Source organism: Stomoxys calcitrans, chromosome 5 (genome assembly GCF_963082655.1).
Source record: "Stomoxys calcitrans chromosome 5, idStoCalc2.1, whole genome shotgun sequence".
NCBI lineage: Eukaryota > Metazoa > Arthropoda > Insecta > Diptera > Muscidae > Stomoxys > Stomoxys calcitrans.
Window position 1 is genome coordinate 34245069 of NC_081556.1, and position 15684 is coordinate 34260752.

General features: G+C 40.8%; 1 protein-coding gene across 1 annotated transcript; it reads left to right on the forward strand.

Annotated features, from left to right (window-relative positions):
- Positions 1-8266: 8266 nt before the first annotated feature.
- LOC106090399 (cytochrome P450 6a9) lies at positions 8267-15535 on the forward strand. The gene is made up of 2 exons (XM_013256565.2): positions 8267-9391; positions 15117-15535. Exons 1-2 carry the CDS (start codon positions 8299-8301, stop codon positions 15533-15535), a joined length of 1512 nt encoding a protein of 503 aa, XP_013112019.2. The 5' UTR covers positions 8267-8298.
- Positions 15536-15684: the final 149 nt, after the last annotated feature.

Here is a 15684-nt window from a genome sequence, read left to right on the forward strand (position 1 = left end):
GTGCTGTTATATGGTTCTGAAGCATGGGTATTTGTGAAAACAGATGAGGCAGTGCTTGGAGTATTTGATAGAAAGATTCTTCGCAAAATTTATGGACCAGTTTGCGTTTATGGAGAATATAGGCGACGTATGAATCACGAGCTGTATGAGCTGCATGACGACGATAGCATTGTTACACGCATCAAAATACAACGGCTGCGTTGACTAGGTCATGTTGTCAGAATGGATTAAGAAGCTCCAGCAATGAAGTCTTTTAAAGGCAAACACGGTGGTACACGCAAACCGGGAAGACAAAAAAATGGAATGGAAAGATCAAGTGGTGGGAGACACCTCGAAACTTGGTGTTCTACGTTTGGCTAGTGGAACAAATATTCTGTCATAGCCAATTAAAGAAAGAAAGAAAGTATTGGGTTGCCCAAAAAGTAATTGCGGATTTTTCATATAGTCGGCGTTGACAAATTTTTTCACCCTCTAGAGGCTCAAGAAGTCTAATCGGGAGATCTGTTTATATGGCGGCTATATCAGGGTATGGACTGATTTAGGTTATACTTGGCACAGTTGTTGGGAGTCACACTTGAACACTTCGTGCAAGATTTCAGCCACATCGGATACAAATTGCATCCTCATCATTCAGTGGTAGGTATAGGAATGGTAAAAAGCTATCCCATAATCAGAACTGGTGTCGATCAATACGAGAGGCATCATCGTGGATATAAGTACAATTGTGTTAGTAGCGATGGACCAAAACCTTTGGTATGATTCGAACTATCTTAACCACCAGGGAGCTTTAAAAAGGGAATTACCAATGCTGAAAAAGTTTCTTCTGATGTCCTGCCTTCACAAGCTTGGACTAGATTCGGCTTATCTTAGGCGAGTTTGATGTAGGATTTCATAGAGCTCTATATCTAAAACTGAGAGTTCGGTTTATCTGGACTTATATGGATAGTGGGTGATGGGTTTTCCAAATCAATGCCATTATTGATGTTAATTGCATGCACTTGCGAAATTTGAATAAATTCCAAATGTACACGTACTACAATCCGCTATCAATTTCTTCGATTTGATAAGGTGACAATAGTTACCTCACAAATATTTCTACCTGCGTTTTTTTTACAATTTCACCATAATGGATTGCAGGTACAAATAAAACTATAATATGACCAATGAGAATACCGGGGTTACTAACTAGGGAGGATTATTTTGTTGTCTCCTGGCATTTTCCTGTTAAACAATTTGAAATCACTGTAACAAGATTCAATTTCATAAGTCATATTTTTTATGTTTATATAAAGTTCTGTAGTGCTTATGAAATTGCCTTAACTTTTGCATTGATTATACTTATCACTCACGAAGAATACAAGTACAAATAAATGTGTCATTGTTGAAAATATGGAATACACATGATCCTCAGCTTTCGGGCAAATGGTTTCTGACTAACCAACAAATAGATAACAAAATGCAGATCATATTTAGCATGGCCGAAATAAAAGCCTATGAGTCTAATACAGCGCACTGTTCCACAACACTTGGTCTAAATCGGGCAAAAAGTAGTCCTTCATTAGCACAAGGCAATAAACTGGTGGATTTGTATAGACTGTGCAAAATTTTAGCAAAATATCCTTATTTTAAAAGTCTGTACCTTGACAGAGGTATAGACACAGGCGCCGGCACAAAAATATATGGCTACCAAGAATTTGTGGATGTCTAACAAAACGAATATAACTCCATTTTTTCGTTGAACCCCACATACATTGAAAGAACCAAATTTATGGGCAATGCTTATCTCTTTATGATAGGCTAGTGAAGTGCAGGAAATTTGCTACCGTATAGCGAGGTTTTGGTGTAAATATTTCACTAATCTGTTATCGACAAGTTCACATATGGTAGCAGCTTAAAATTATATATGTGACACCCTACAACATGCATGGACCCCAAAACGGCTTAGATCTAGTCTTGGTAATTACAGAACCAAAATAGTATCAATACAAGTGATCTTTCTCTACTTGAATATTCCATTACAGTTTTGGGCTTTCGATCAAGTTCATTGCTATCAGGTTGATTGCCATAAGATTCGTCTTCAAATGATTTTTGAACTCGATCTTCTTGGTACTTTAATAAGTTTCATAAGATATCGATATTCCCAATCAACACGAGTAAAATCAATGTCTCCACAATATCATTATTGCCGGTTGTAGGTATCGGATTGACCCGATGAGGTCCTTCATTGGGAAAGGGCTGCCGCCTCAGTGTACTACACACTGCTATAACAACAACGACACAAGTGTCTCCTACAGTGCCACTTTGGTCTGCCGAGATATGAATTTATTCCTAAACTGCCTACCAAATCGGCGATTTAGAGTTCTAAGCCCATAGCAGCTGCATTTATATCCCCATTTTGCTGTAACTTGGAACAGAGTGTTGCAAATGAGTCCCTCACGAGCAAACCAAATATGATGAAGATTGGATCATAAATAGATGTAGCTGCCTTATATTTAGAACAATCTACGGACTTAGGGTTGTCTTAAGCCCATAAGAAAAATCTTTAATTATGAAATTTCGCTGAGAATTGCAAGGAAGCCATTGGCAAAAGTTGGAGGTTTAGAACGCGTTTCATGTATTGGGTATATACAGCAGTTGTCAGACCTATAATGATATATGGTGTTGTGGTGTGGTGGACGGCACTTCAAAAGTCCAACTACTGCTAGATACTTAACCAGATTTGATCATCACAGCCGCACTGAGGACGACACCATCTGATGCACTGAATTTAATACTACATCTTATGCCTCTGGACATTGTGGCCAGCCAAACTGCAGCGACCATTGCCGTGAGGTTAAGGGAGCTTTCTCATTGGTCATGTGGCGGCTACGGACGCTGTGTTATCCTTGATACAATATCCGATATTCCAGGCAGTGTGGATTATACCCTACCTAAGCGGCTTTTTGATAAAAACTACTGTACCTCTATTCCTGGTTGAACCGATTGGACAAACGATATCCTTGGTAACAAAAGTTACATAGAGTTCTATACAGATGGTTCCAAGCTAAACGACCAGGTGGGTTTTGGGGTGTACTCTAAAGGTGTAGAACTGGTGATATCGAAAAGGTTATCCGCAATTAGGGAAGTGGTGGAATGGCTTAAATATAATGCCATTACGGCGATGGCATAAATATCTTCTCAGACAGCCATTAAATCACTGGAGAACGTATTTCTAAAACCGCCATTTGGTCGGATGATTGGAGGCTTCATCACCATGTCAAATTCTAGACAATTCGGATATATAGTCCGATCTTAACCATATTTGGATCAGATGGAGGGAGGCTTTAAATAACTCACTGAGTCAAATTTTAGCGAAATCGAATAATAAATCCATGCTTTATGGACTTCATACCCTAAATAGGCAGATCGGTCTATATGATAGCTATATCTAAATATAGTCCGATCTGAACCATATTTAGGTCGGGAATCAGGAGGCTAAAATTAACTCACTGTATGAAACTTTTGCGAAATCGGTTAAAAAATAAAGCTTTTATGCGCTTCAGACCCTATATCGGCAGATCGGTCTATATGATAGCTGTGTCTAAATATAGTTCGATCTGTACCTTATTTAGGTCGGATGTTGGGAGGCTTAAAACTGCGAACTATTCCAAATTTCAGCGAAATCGGGTAACAAATAAAGCATTTATGGGCTTTAGACACCCTTATCGAGAGATCGGTCTATATGGAAGCTATATCTAAATATAGTCGGATTTGAACCATTTTTACATTACACGGGAGGGGCGGGAGGCTTACAATAACCCACTGTTGCAAATTTCAGCGAGATCGGGTAATAAATAAAGCTTTTATGGGCTTCAGAGCCTTTATCGGGTGATCGGTCTATATGGAAGCTATATCTAAATATAGTTCGATCTGAACCATATTTACGTCACATGTCGGGAGGCTTAAAATAACCCACTGTTGCAAATCGGGAAATAAATAATTTTTTTATGGGATTCAGACCCTTTATCGGGAGATCGGTCTATATGGCAGCTATATATAAATATGGACTATATATAAAATATGGATCTAATTCATATTTAGGTCAGGCTTGAAATAAACCACTGTTGCAAATATCACCGAAATCGGGTAATAAATAAAGCTTTAATGGTCTTCAGACCCTTTATCGGGAGATCGGTCGACATGGAAACTATATCGAAATTTAGTCCGGTCTGAACCATATATGGGTCAGTTTTCGGGAAACCTTAAATTACTCACTGTTTCAAATTTCAGCAAAATCGGATGAAAAATAATGTTTTTATGGGCATTAGACCCTATATCGGAAAATCGGTATATATAGCAACTATATTCAAATATGGTCCGATTTGGCCCGTTCAAGAACTTAACCAGCGTACATCAAGAAGACGTATCTGTGCCAAATTTCAGCTAAATGTCTTAATTTTTGAAGACTCTAGAGTAATTACAACAGACGGACGGACAGAACGGATAGACGGACAGACACACGGACATCGTTAAATCGTCTTAAAATTTTACGACGATCCGAAATCTTATATATAACAAGTAAAAGCGTGCTAAGTTCGGCGGGGCCGAATCTTATATACCCTCCACCATGGATCGAATTTGTCGAGTTCTTTTCCCGGCATCTCTTCTTAGGCAAAAAAAAATAAAAGAAAAGATTTGCTCTGCTATTAGAGCGATATCAAGATATGGTCCGGTTTGGACCAAAATTAAATTATATGTTGGAGACCTGTGTAAAATGGGATCTTGACTCAAGAAGTCAAGATCCCAGATCGGTTTATATGGCAGCTATATCAGGTTATGAACCGACTTGTACTTTATTTGACATAGTTGTTGAAAGAAACAATAAAAAACACCTTGCAAAATTTCAGCCAAATTGGATAAGAATTGCGCCCTCTAGAGGCTCAAGAAGTCAAGATCCCAGATCGGTTTATATGACAGCTATATCAGGTTATGGACAGATTTGTACCATACTTGGCACAGTTGTTGGATATAATAACGAAACACGTTGTGCAAAATTTCATTCCAATCGGATAAGAATTGCGCACTCTAGAGGCTCAAGAAGTCAAGACCCAAGATCGGTTTATATGGCAGCTATAACAAAACATGGACCGATATGGCCCATTTACAATACCAACCGACCTACACTGATAAGAAGTATTAGTGCAAAATTTCAAGGGGCTAGCTTTACTCCTTCGGAAGTTAGCGTGCTTTCGACAGACAGAAGGACGGACGGACGGACAGACGGACGGACATGGCCAGATCGACATAAAATTTCACGACGATCAAGAATATATATACTTTATGGGGTCTCAGACGAATATTTCGAGTAGTTACAATCAGAATGACGAAATTAGTATACCCCCCATCTTATGGTGGAGGGTATACAAATCAATTTGTGTTTGTTTGTAGATTTGTTTGTTTGTATGTTTGTGTGTTCCTTATAGACTCAGAAACGGCTGAACCGATTTTCTTGAAATTTTCACAGATGGTACATATTGACCCCGTGGTGAAAATAGGGTACTACATTTTCTGATATCTGAAGGGGGGTCGGACCCTCCCCCTTACCATAATATTCAGAAACGACAGATCTCGGAGATGGGTGGTGCGAATTAAGCGAAATTTTGTGTGCTCTCATATAGTACCCTAAAAATAAAAATTTTGTATTCAAATTTCGGATGGGGTACCTAGGGGGACTGCCCCACCCTAAAACCTACCAAACGTATATTTACACCAATCACGACAATATAGTACTCAAATGAAAGGTATTTAGGATAAGAAAACGTATCTGATATCCAGTTGTCGGACCAAGTGCTAGGGGGACCACCCCAAGCTCCAAAACACCCCTAAATCGGACATATTTACCGACCATGGCAATATGGGACTCAAATGAAAGGTATTTGCGAGTAGAATACGAATCTGATATCCAAATGTGGGACCACGTTTCTGGGGGTCCACCCCTTTCCGAAAACACCCTCCAAACAGGACTTATTTACTGACCATGGCAATATGGGGCATAAATAAAAGGTATTTGAGTGTAGAATACGAATCTGATATCTAGATGTGGAACCAAGTGTTTTGGGGGCCGCCTCTCACCAAAAATATCTCCCAAAGGGGACAAATTTACGACCATAGCAATATGGGGCTCAAATGAAAGGTCTTTGGGGGTTAAGCACGAATTTGATAACAGTATTCGGGAAAAGTGTCTATGGGGCCACCCCACCCCCACAACACCACCCAACCCCCAAAACACCCCTAAATCGGACATATACCGATCATGGCAATATAGAACTCAAATGAAAGGTATTTGCGTGTACAATACGAATATGATATCCAAATGTGGGATCATGTTTCTGGGGGGTGGAACCCTTCCCCAAAACACCCCCCAAACAGGACTTATTTACTGACCATGGGAATATGGGTCTTAAATAAAAAGTATTTGAGTGTAGAATTAGAATATGATATCCAAATATGGGACCAAGTGTTTTGGGGGCCGCTTCTCACCAAAAACCTCCACCAAAGGGGACAAATTTACGACCATAGCAATATAGGGCTCAAATGAAAGGTCTTTGGGAGTAAAGCACGAATTTGATATCAATAATCCGGAATAGTGTCTATGGGGCCACCCCACCCCCACAACACCACCCAAATAGGTAGTATTTTCTGACTATTGCAATATGAGGCTCAAATAAGAGGGTTTATAAAGTGGAACACAAATCCGATATATATTTTCAAGGCCAACTCACTGAGTCCACCCATCCCTCAAAACACCCCCCAAGCTGGTCATGGGGCTCAAATTAAAGGTATGTGGGAGTAGACCACGTACCTGATATCAATATTAGGGGCCAACTGCCTAGCGGACGTCCCACCAACATAACAACCGCCAAATAGGACGTATTTGCTCACCAAGACAATTTGGGTCTTAAAGAGAGTGGAACTAAATATTCATAGTTTTTATGGCCAATACCCCTAAACCGGACATATTTGCTGACTTTTGCAATAAGGAGTTTAAATGAGATTAGAAAACGAATTTGCTATCCCATTTTGAGGCCAAATGGCAATATGGGGTTCAAATAAATGATATATACATATATGAGAATAAAGCACGTTGCTGATAAATTTTCAGGACTTAGAATTTGGGGGACCACCCTACACCCCAAAACACCCCTAAATCGGGCATAATTTCCGACCATGACAATGTGGGGCTTAAATGAAAGGTATTGGGGCGTAGAGCAAGAATTTATACCCATTTTCGGGACCAATTTTCTGCGGGGTCTACCCCTTTCCCAAAAAACCCCACAAACAGCAATTGTTTACTGACCATCGCAATATGGGGCTGAAATGAAGGTATTTGGGAGTAGAATACGAATTTGATATCCAAATGTAGGACCATGTATTTAGCGCATCAACCCTTTCCCAAAAGACCCCCAAAGGGAAAACATTTTTCGACCATGCCAATATGTGGCTCAACTGAAAGATATTTGAGATTAGAAAACAAATTTGATAACCTATTTTGGGGCTATGTGTTTGGGGGGACACCTCATCCTGTAAACTCCTCTGCAGCCAATGGCAATATGGGATTTAAATAAAGGGTATTTGAGACAAGAGCACGATGCTGATATTTTTTCAGGGCCAAGTATCTGGGCGACCACCTCTCCCCCGAAAACATCACTAAATCAGACATCATGAGAATATCGGTCTGAAATGAAGTATTTTAAGAATGGAGTACACCTTACATCCAAAATAAATTTTCCTAGGACACTTTTGTTCCATATAAAGTAAAAGAAGGCGCAGCGAAGCGGGCCCGGGTCAGCTAGTATATATATACTTTGTAGGGTCGGAAATGGATATTTCAATGTGTTGCAAACGGAAGGACTAAATGAATATACCCCTTATCCTACGGTGGTGGGTATAAAAGAGTGTACTCTTTTACTTCTCCTTCTTGATGTTGCAAAGAAATGCTCTAAATTATTTTATCCTTTGTCATATTAGCTTGGGTACATTTCTGCCTCCAATGGCAAGTAGGTTATTCGACTATTCGACCATGCTGAACAAATTTTGTACTTGTTTGTTGTTTAAAGACTATTAAAAGATTAGAGCCCTCAACGCTAATACTCCTGTAGATAACAACACCCCTATGTAGATATTGTAATGCATCCATGACATTGAATAAAAGCGTCCATTCTTATCAAACAAATTTTAGTATAGTCCAACCTGCCGCCCAGTAAGCTACATAATCTTCGGGAAAATAAAGAAAAGACCCTAAACAACACAATAAACAAAATGTGGGCACTTTGTGTGATAACCCTAACTTTGGGGATTTTGTATATCCTTAATAAGATACGTGTCCACTACAGGTATTGGCAAAATCTTGGCATACCTTGTGAGGATCCCGACTGGATATTCGGCAGCTTTGGAGGTGTTACCACGAAGCGCACCTTCTTTGATATGTGGCAAGACTACTATAGAAAATTCAAAGGCTCTGGTCCATTTGCTGGCTTATATTGGTTCTACAAACCAGCGGTGTTTGTTATGGATACGGCACTAATCAAACAGGTGCTGATTAAAGATTTTGACAAATTCTCCGATCGAGGCTTGTTCATCAATGAGGTCGATGATCCTTTATCGGCGCATTTGTTTTCAATGCAAGGCCAGAAATGGAAGAATCTTCGCAATAAACTTTCCGCCACCTTTACTTCGGGCAAAATGAAATTCATGTTCTCCACTGTGGTGAATGTGGCCCACGAGCTGTTGGCCGTCCTGGGCGATGACATTGAGAAGTCGCCGAAAATCGAGATGCGCAGTCTTTTGGGCCGCTACACTGCCGATGTCATTGGAAGCTGTGCCTTTGGCATTGAGTGCAATTGTCTGCGTGATCCCAAGCAGAAATTCTACATTATGAGCAAAAGGGCTTTGCTGGAGAACACCTTGGGCTCGTTGGGAGTCGCCTTCCGTTTCAGTTTTCCCGAGTTAGCTCGCCGCCTGCATATGCGAGACACCGTCAAGGATATCGAGCAATTCTTTATGGGCATAGTGCGTGAGACCATGCGATATCGCGAGGAGAACAATGTTAAGCGTAATGATTTCATGAATTTATTGTTGGAAATGAAAAATAATAAAATTGTCAAAAACGAAACGGGTGACGATTTCACCAATTTGACCTTTAATGAAATTGCGGCGCAGGCCTTTATATTTTTGGTTGCCGGCTCGGAGACCTCATCGAATACCATGGTATTTGCTTTGTATGAAATGGCCCTAAATCAAAGCATTCAAGATAAGGCTCGCGAAGAGGTGCTGCGTGTCTTGGGCCAATACAATCAGGAGACCACCTATGAGAGTATCAAAGAAATGAAGTACTTGAAGCAGGTTATCGATGGTAAGTATGAAAATAAAAAAAATAATAACTTAAGGCGCGTTACGTTGCAATACTGGTTACCCTCTACCATGGATTGTAAAGGGTGATTTTTTTGAGGTTAGGATTTTCATGCATTAGTATTTGACAGATCACGTGGGATTTCAGACATGGTGTCAAAGAGAAAGATGCTCAGTATGCTTTGACATTTCATCATGAATATACTTACTAACGAGCAACGCTTGCAAATCATTGAATTTTATTACCAAAATCAGTGTTCGGTTCGAAATGTGTTCAAATTTTGACAAATTTTGTTCAGCGATGAGGCTCATTTCTGGTTGAATGGCTACGTAAATAAGCAAAATTGCCGCATTTGGAGTGAAGAGCAACCAGAAGCCGTTCAAGAACTGCCCATGCATCCCGAAAAATGCACTGTTTGGTGTGGTTTGTACGCTGGTGGAATCATTGGACCGTATTTTTTCAAAGATGCTGTTGGACGCAACGTTACGGTGAATGAACACATTTCGAACCGAACACTGATTTTGGTAATAAAATTCAATGATTTGCAAGCGTTGCTCGTTAGTAAGTCTATTCATGATGAAATGTCAAAGCATACTGAGCATCTTTCTCTTTGACACCATGTCTGAAATCCCACGTGATCTGTCAAATACTAATGCATGAAAATCCTAACCTTTAGCATGACGTTTTTAAATATATAGGAGCTTAAGTTGATATTAGGTTGTGTTATATTATACACTGAGGCCTTTGCCGATGAAGGACTCCATCGGATAAATCCGGTGTATACAACCGTATGCTATGGGATTGAACTTGATGTTGTGGATTAATATGTTTAATAAGCCATACATACCACAGCTGTAAGAAGTCCTAAGAAAATATAAAAATTTTTGCAAATTTTGCTCGTGAACGTCCCACTTAGAAACAAGGGCAAACTTCTCACATAGCAATAAGTGCAGTCCGATTCAATTTTAAGCTCAATGATAAGGGGCCTCCTTTTTATAGCCGAGTTCAAACGGCGTGCCGCAGTGTGACACCTCTTTGGAGAGAAGTTTTATATGGCATAGTACCTCACAAATGGTGCCAGCATTAGAAGGAGAAAACCACCGCTGAAGGTTTTTTTTTTCTGATGGTCTCGCCAGGATTCGAACCCAAGCGTTTAGCGTCATAGGTGGACATGCTAACCTCTGAGCTACGGTGGCCTCCGTTCAAAATTTCTGTCAAATTGACAAATAATTGTTCGACTTTTATTTGGTTATGAACTTATTTGGACCACACTGGGCACAGAAGTTGAAACTCGTACCAAAACATTTCGTTCAAAATATCTGTCAAAATGGGTGTTAATGGCGTTTTCTAGATGCTCATGAAGTGAAATTGGGAGATCGGTTTATATGGGAGATTTGTCGGGTTTGACTGATTTGAACAGTACTTAGCAGATTTTTCGTCGCACAAAAATAACGGCTTCCAAGGGCTCAAGATATCAAAATCGGGAGATTGGTTTATATGTTAGCTATATCAGGTTAAAGACCGATTTGCACTATACTTCGCATAAATATTGGAATTCGAAACAGAACCATGCAAAATTTCAGCCAAATTGGTTACCAATTGCATGAGTTCTAAGGGCCATTTCATATGGGAGCTATATCGAAATCTGAACCGATATGGCCCATTTGCAATCTCCAACGACCTACATCAGTGAAGAGTATCTGTTGATAGTTTCCAACACATCCTATGGTGGGGGGTATAAAAAAAGTAGTGTGTCCTTAGATTAGACCCAAAGCCAAGATGGTAATGTTAGGTTTAAGTGGCAATCTGCCATCAGACTCACTTAGTTGTTTTCGTACATTGTGATGCCACAGGAACAGATGAAGGAAGATGCCTTCTAGTTCCTAACATTGAACCATCCTGATTGCTTTAAAAAGCCCAACAAGAATACAGACTCTATGTCTCCCATTTCCCGTTCCCTTGAGTAGTTTAAATCCTGGAATTCTTAGTCCACAAACCATTCCTACACACACCCATGGTTCCTGGAGATGAACCACGTCAAATCCCCCAGCCATCGGGAGGACCTTTAGTGCCGTCGAAGCGGCCTTATAATGGTAGAGATTTATTTGTGGAAACCGGACCATAGTGAGGATTCAGAACTTTCACCACTGTTGCTTTAGCCTCGTCTTTTGTTTCCGCCAGGAGTTCGTTCCCAAAAGATTCGTTAGATCTAGTCATGATGAGCTTCCAGGGGCAGGTGAGGAAGCAGTGGAACCACTGATCCTCAGGACACAAGACACTTGCAGTGTGGACGATTCCTCCTTAGATGTCTCACTCACTACGAGGGAGTTCGTGAAGGTTTAGCCTGCGTTGGGGTCACAGGAGCACTGAGATCCGTACCACAGGCAGGCCTGGAAGCGATGATGGATATGCAGCCCTTTGAGGCCTATATTCAAAACTGCGTCGTCAAGGTTGCGCCTAGGCTGAGGGAGATCGGTATGTTGAGAAGGACGGTTGCGGCCACAGTTCGATTCTGGGTGTTATGGATGCGGAGGGTAGACTGAGGAGGATATCCGACTACCTGGCACCAGTGCCGACTGTAGTAATGGCATTCGCGATTCGTTTTACCTATGAGGGATGAATGGAGAGCAAAAGCTGTAGTTGAGGAGGATGAGACCTCGATTTACCCCGATTGTTCCAAGATAGAGTCAGGGACTGGATGTGGTGTCTACTCTGATGCACTCAATATCGGTATTTCTCTGAGATTGCAGGACCAGTGTACGGTGTTTCAGGCAGAGGTTGTGTCATTACAGTAGCCGCAAGAAAAATTCTGGTAAGAGATTACAGTCCTCAAAACTTAGGATTTATGTGGAAAGTATGGAGGCGCTCAAGGACTTGGGGTCCAAAATGGCAAGGTCGAGATGCGTGGCAGATTGTCTGGAATCCCTGGATAGGCTTCGGATCCACGATGTGACGCTGACATGGGTTCGTGGACATGAGGGGATTTCAGAAAATAAAAGGGTGGACGAGTGCGCCGGGAGGGATTCGTCTGCATTAGGCGGTCTTGCCTAGGTGCCATTTGTCGATCTACTGAACACAGTTGAGGGGACGGCCAGAGCGGCATCGGTGGAAATATGGGACTCTGTGGATGGTTGCCGGACTGCAAAAGCGCTCTGGCCTGTCATCGAACGGAGGAGGACGAAGTATTTGCTGGCGTTCGATAAGCGGTTGATGAGTTCCTTTACAGGGGTCATAACCAGAAACTGTGCCACAGGGCGCATGGCGGCGCGTATGGGAATACCACATAATGACTACTGCAGGAGTTGCAGAGAGCAATTGCTGTGTTCATGACCGGATCTACAGGGACGTAGGTTCTTCTTTCTGGGGAGCTATTTCTTCTGTGATCTGGGTGAACTTGCGAACGTACCTCTGGTAGGTCTCCTGAGATTTGTCGACGGAACAGGATGGTGCCGACGGGGGTGCCATTAGCTTCGCCGTAGGTACATCCGTACCTGCGTGGGGATGGACGTTCTTCATCCCCTGGTCAGGTTCTCCATTTATCCTTATATTCTTTCTATTCGTGAATAACCTCTAGACCGAGGTCTTCTTTCTAGGGTACCACAATGGGCCAAACTGGCCTCCGAGTGAACTCACCTAAGGTGGGCAACCCTCTCAACCTAACCTCAACTTTTTATACCCACCACCGAAGGATGGGGGTATATTCATTTTGTCATTCCGTTTGCAACACATCGAAATATCCGTTTCCGACCCTATAAAGAATGCATATTCTTGATCAGCGTAAAAATCTAAGACGTCCTAGCCATGTCCGTCCGTCTGTCCATCTGTCTGTTGAAATCACGCTACTGTCTTTAAAAATAGAGATATTAAGCTGAAACTTTGCACAGATTCTTTTTTTTGTTCATAACAGGTTAAGTTCGAAGATGGGCTATATCGGACTATATCTTGTTATAGCCCCCATATAGACCGATCCGCCGATTTGGGGTCTTAGACCCATAAAAGCCACATTTATTATCCGATTTTGCTGAAATTTGGGACAGTGAGTTGCGTTAGGCCCTCTGACATCCTTCGCCAATTTGGCCCAGATTGGTCCAGATTTGGAAATAGCTGCCCTATAGACCGATCCTCCGATTTAGGGTCATAGGTCAATAAAAGCCACATTTATTATGCGTTTTTGCTGAAATTTGGGAGAGTGAGTTTTTTTGGGCCCTTCGACATCCTTCCCTAATTTGGCCCGGATCGGTCCAGATTTGGTTATAGCTGCCATATAGACCGATCCTCCGATTTAGGATCTTAGTCCCATAAAAGCCACATTTATTTACCGATTTTTCTGAAATTTGGGACAGTGAGTTGTGTTAGGCCTTACGTTATTCTTCGTTAATTTGGCCCGGATCGGTCAAGATTTGGTTATAGCTGCCATATAGACCGATCCTCCGATTAAGGATCTTAGGCCCATAAAAGCCACATTTATTATACAATTTTGCTGAAATTTGGGACAGTGAGTTATCTTAGGCCCTTCGACATCTTTCTTTAATTTGGCTTTAGTCGGATCAGATTTGGATATAGCTGTCATATAGACCGATCCCTTGATTTAAGGTTTTGGGCCCATAAAATGCGCATTTATTGTCCGATGTCGCCGAGATTTGGGACAGTGAGTTAAGTTAAGCCCCTTGACATACTTCTGCAATATGGCACAGATCGGTCCTGATTTGGATATAGCTGCCATATAGACCGATCTCTCGATTTAAGGTTTTAAGCCCACAAAAGGCGCATTTATTGTCCGATGTCGCCGAAATTTGGGACAGTAGATTGTGTTAGGCTCTTTGAAATTTTTCTGCAACTTGGCTTAAATCGGTCCAGATTTGGATATAGCTGCCATATAGACCGATCTCTCGGTTTTAGGTTTTGGGGCCATAAAAAGCGCATTTATTGTTTGATTTCGCCGAAATTTAAGACAGTGAGTTGTGTTAGCCCTTTCGAAATCCTTTGTCAATTTGACTCAGATCGGTTCAGATTTGGATATAGCTGCCATATAGACCGATTTCTCGATTTAAATTTTGGGCCCATAAAAGGAGCATTTATTGTCCGATGTTGCCGAAATTTAGGACATATTTGTGCAATTTGGTCTAAATCGATCAAGATTTGCATATAGCTGGGATATAGACCGATATCTCGATTTATGGTCTTGGCCCCAAAAAGGGGCATTTACAATCCGATTTCACTGAAATTTGACACAGTGACTTATGTTAGGCTTTTCGACATCCATGTTGTATATGGTTCAGATCGGTTTATTTTTAGATATAGCTGAACAATGACTTGTACTTATTAGTATTTGGTCCAAATCGGAACATATTTCAATATAGCTGCTATGGGGCATAAGGTATGCAATTTTCACCGGATTTTGATCCACCCCGAGGTGGTGGGTATCCAAAGTTCGGCCCGGCCGAACTTAACGCCTTTGTACTTGTTTTAACATAAAGTAAACATTTTAGTAAAATTTTTTTTCGAGTAAAATTTTCTCTAAAGACAAAATTGCAGCGAAATTTTCTCTAAAGACAAAATTTCATCGAAAGTTTCTCTAAGTGAAGTGAGATTTTCTAATTTTCTCTTAGAGACAAAATTTCGTCAAATTTTGTATAAGAACCAACTTCAGTATAATTTTCGCGGAAATTTTAGTTTTTCTAAGCAAACAGCTAATAATAATTTTTCATTTTTAATTACTCTCTTTCAGAAACCATGCGCCTGCATACACCCCTACCCGTGCTTAATCGTGTAGCCTTGGAAGACTACAGTGTTCCCGGACATCCACGTTATAACATTAAGAAAAATATGCCAGTTATTATTCCCTGCCTGTGTCTACATCGTGATGAAGAGTTTTATCCAAATCCAGATGTTTTTAATCCTGAAAATTTCGCCGCTGAGAAAGTTGCCTTAAGAGATTCCACATTGCATATGCCATTTGGTGATGGACCTCGCAATTGTATTGGTTTACGTTTTGCCAAAATGCAGATTATGGTTGGCTTAAGTCTTCTCTTGTCGCGTTACAAATTTTCACCATGTGCGGAAACTATGGTGCCAATGGTCTACGATAAAGAGAACTTTATGTTGACACCAGAGAAGGAGTTGTACTTGAAAGTTACGAAAATTTAGTTGTAAGAAATTTACCATGTATAAACAGAGAAATATATAAAAAAAAAATATTCAATGAAAAAAAAATGTTAATTATATTTTTTATGAAAAAAAAATTTCTATGAAATTTTTAATTCACGCAAAATGTTGACTTAATGAAACATGAAAAA

Coding starts and splice junctions, on each gene's coding strand:
- LOC106090399 (XM_013256565.2), top strand. CDS start 8,299: ATGTGGGCACTTTGTGTGATAACCCTAACTTTGGGGATTTTGTATATC. Junction 9,392..15,116: donor CTTGAAGCAGGTTATCGATG/GTAAGTATGAAA, acceptor ACTCTCTTTCAG/AAACCATGCGCCTGCATACA.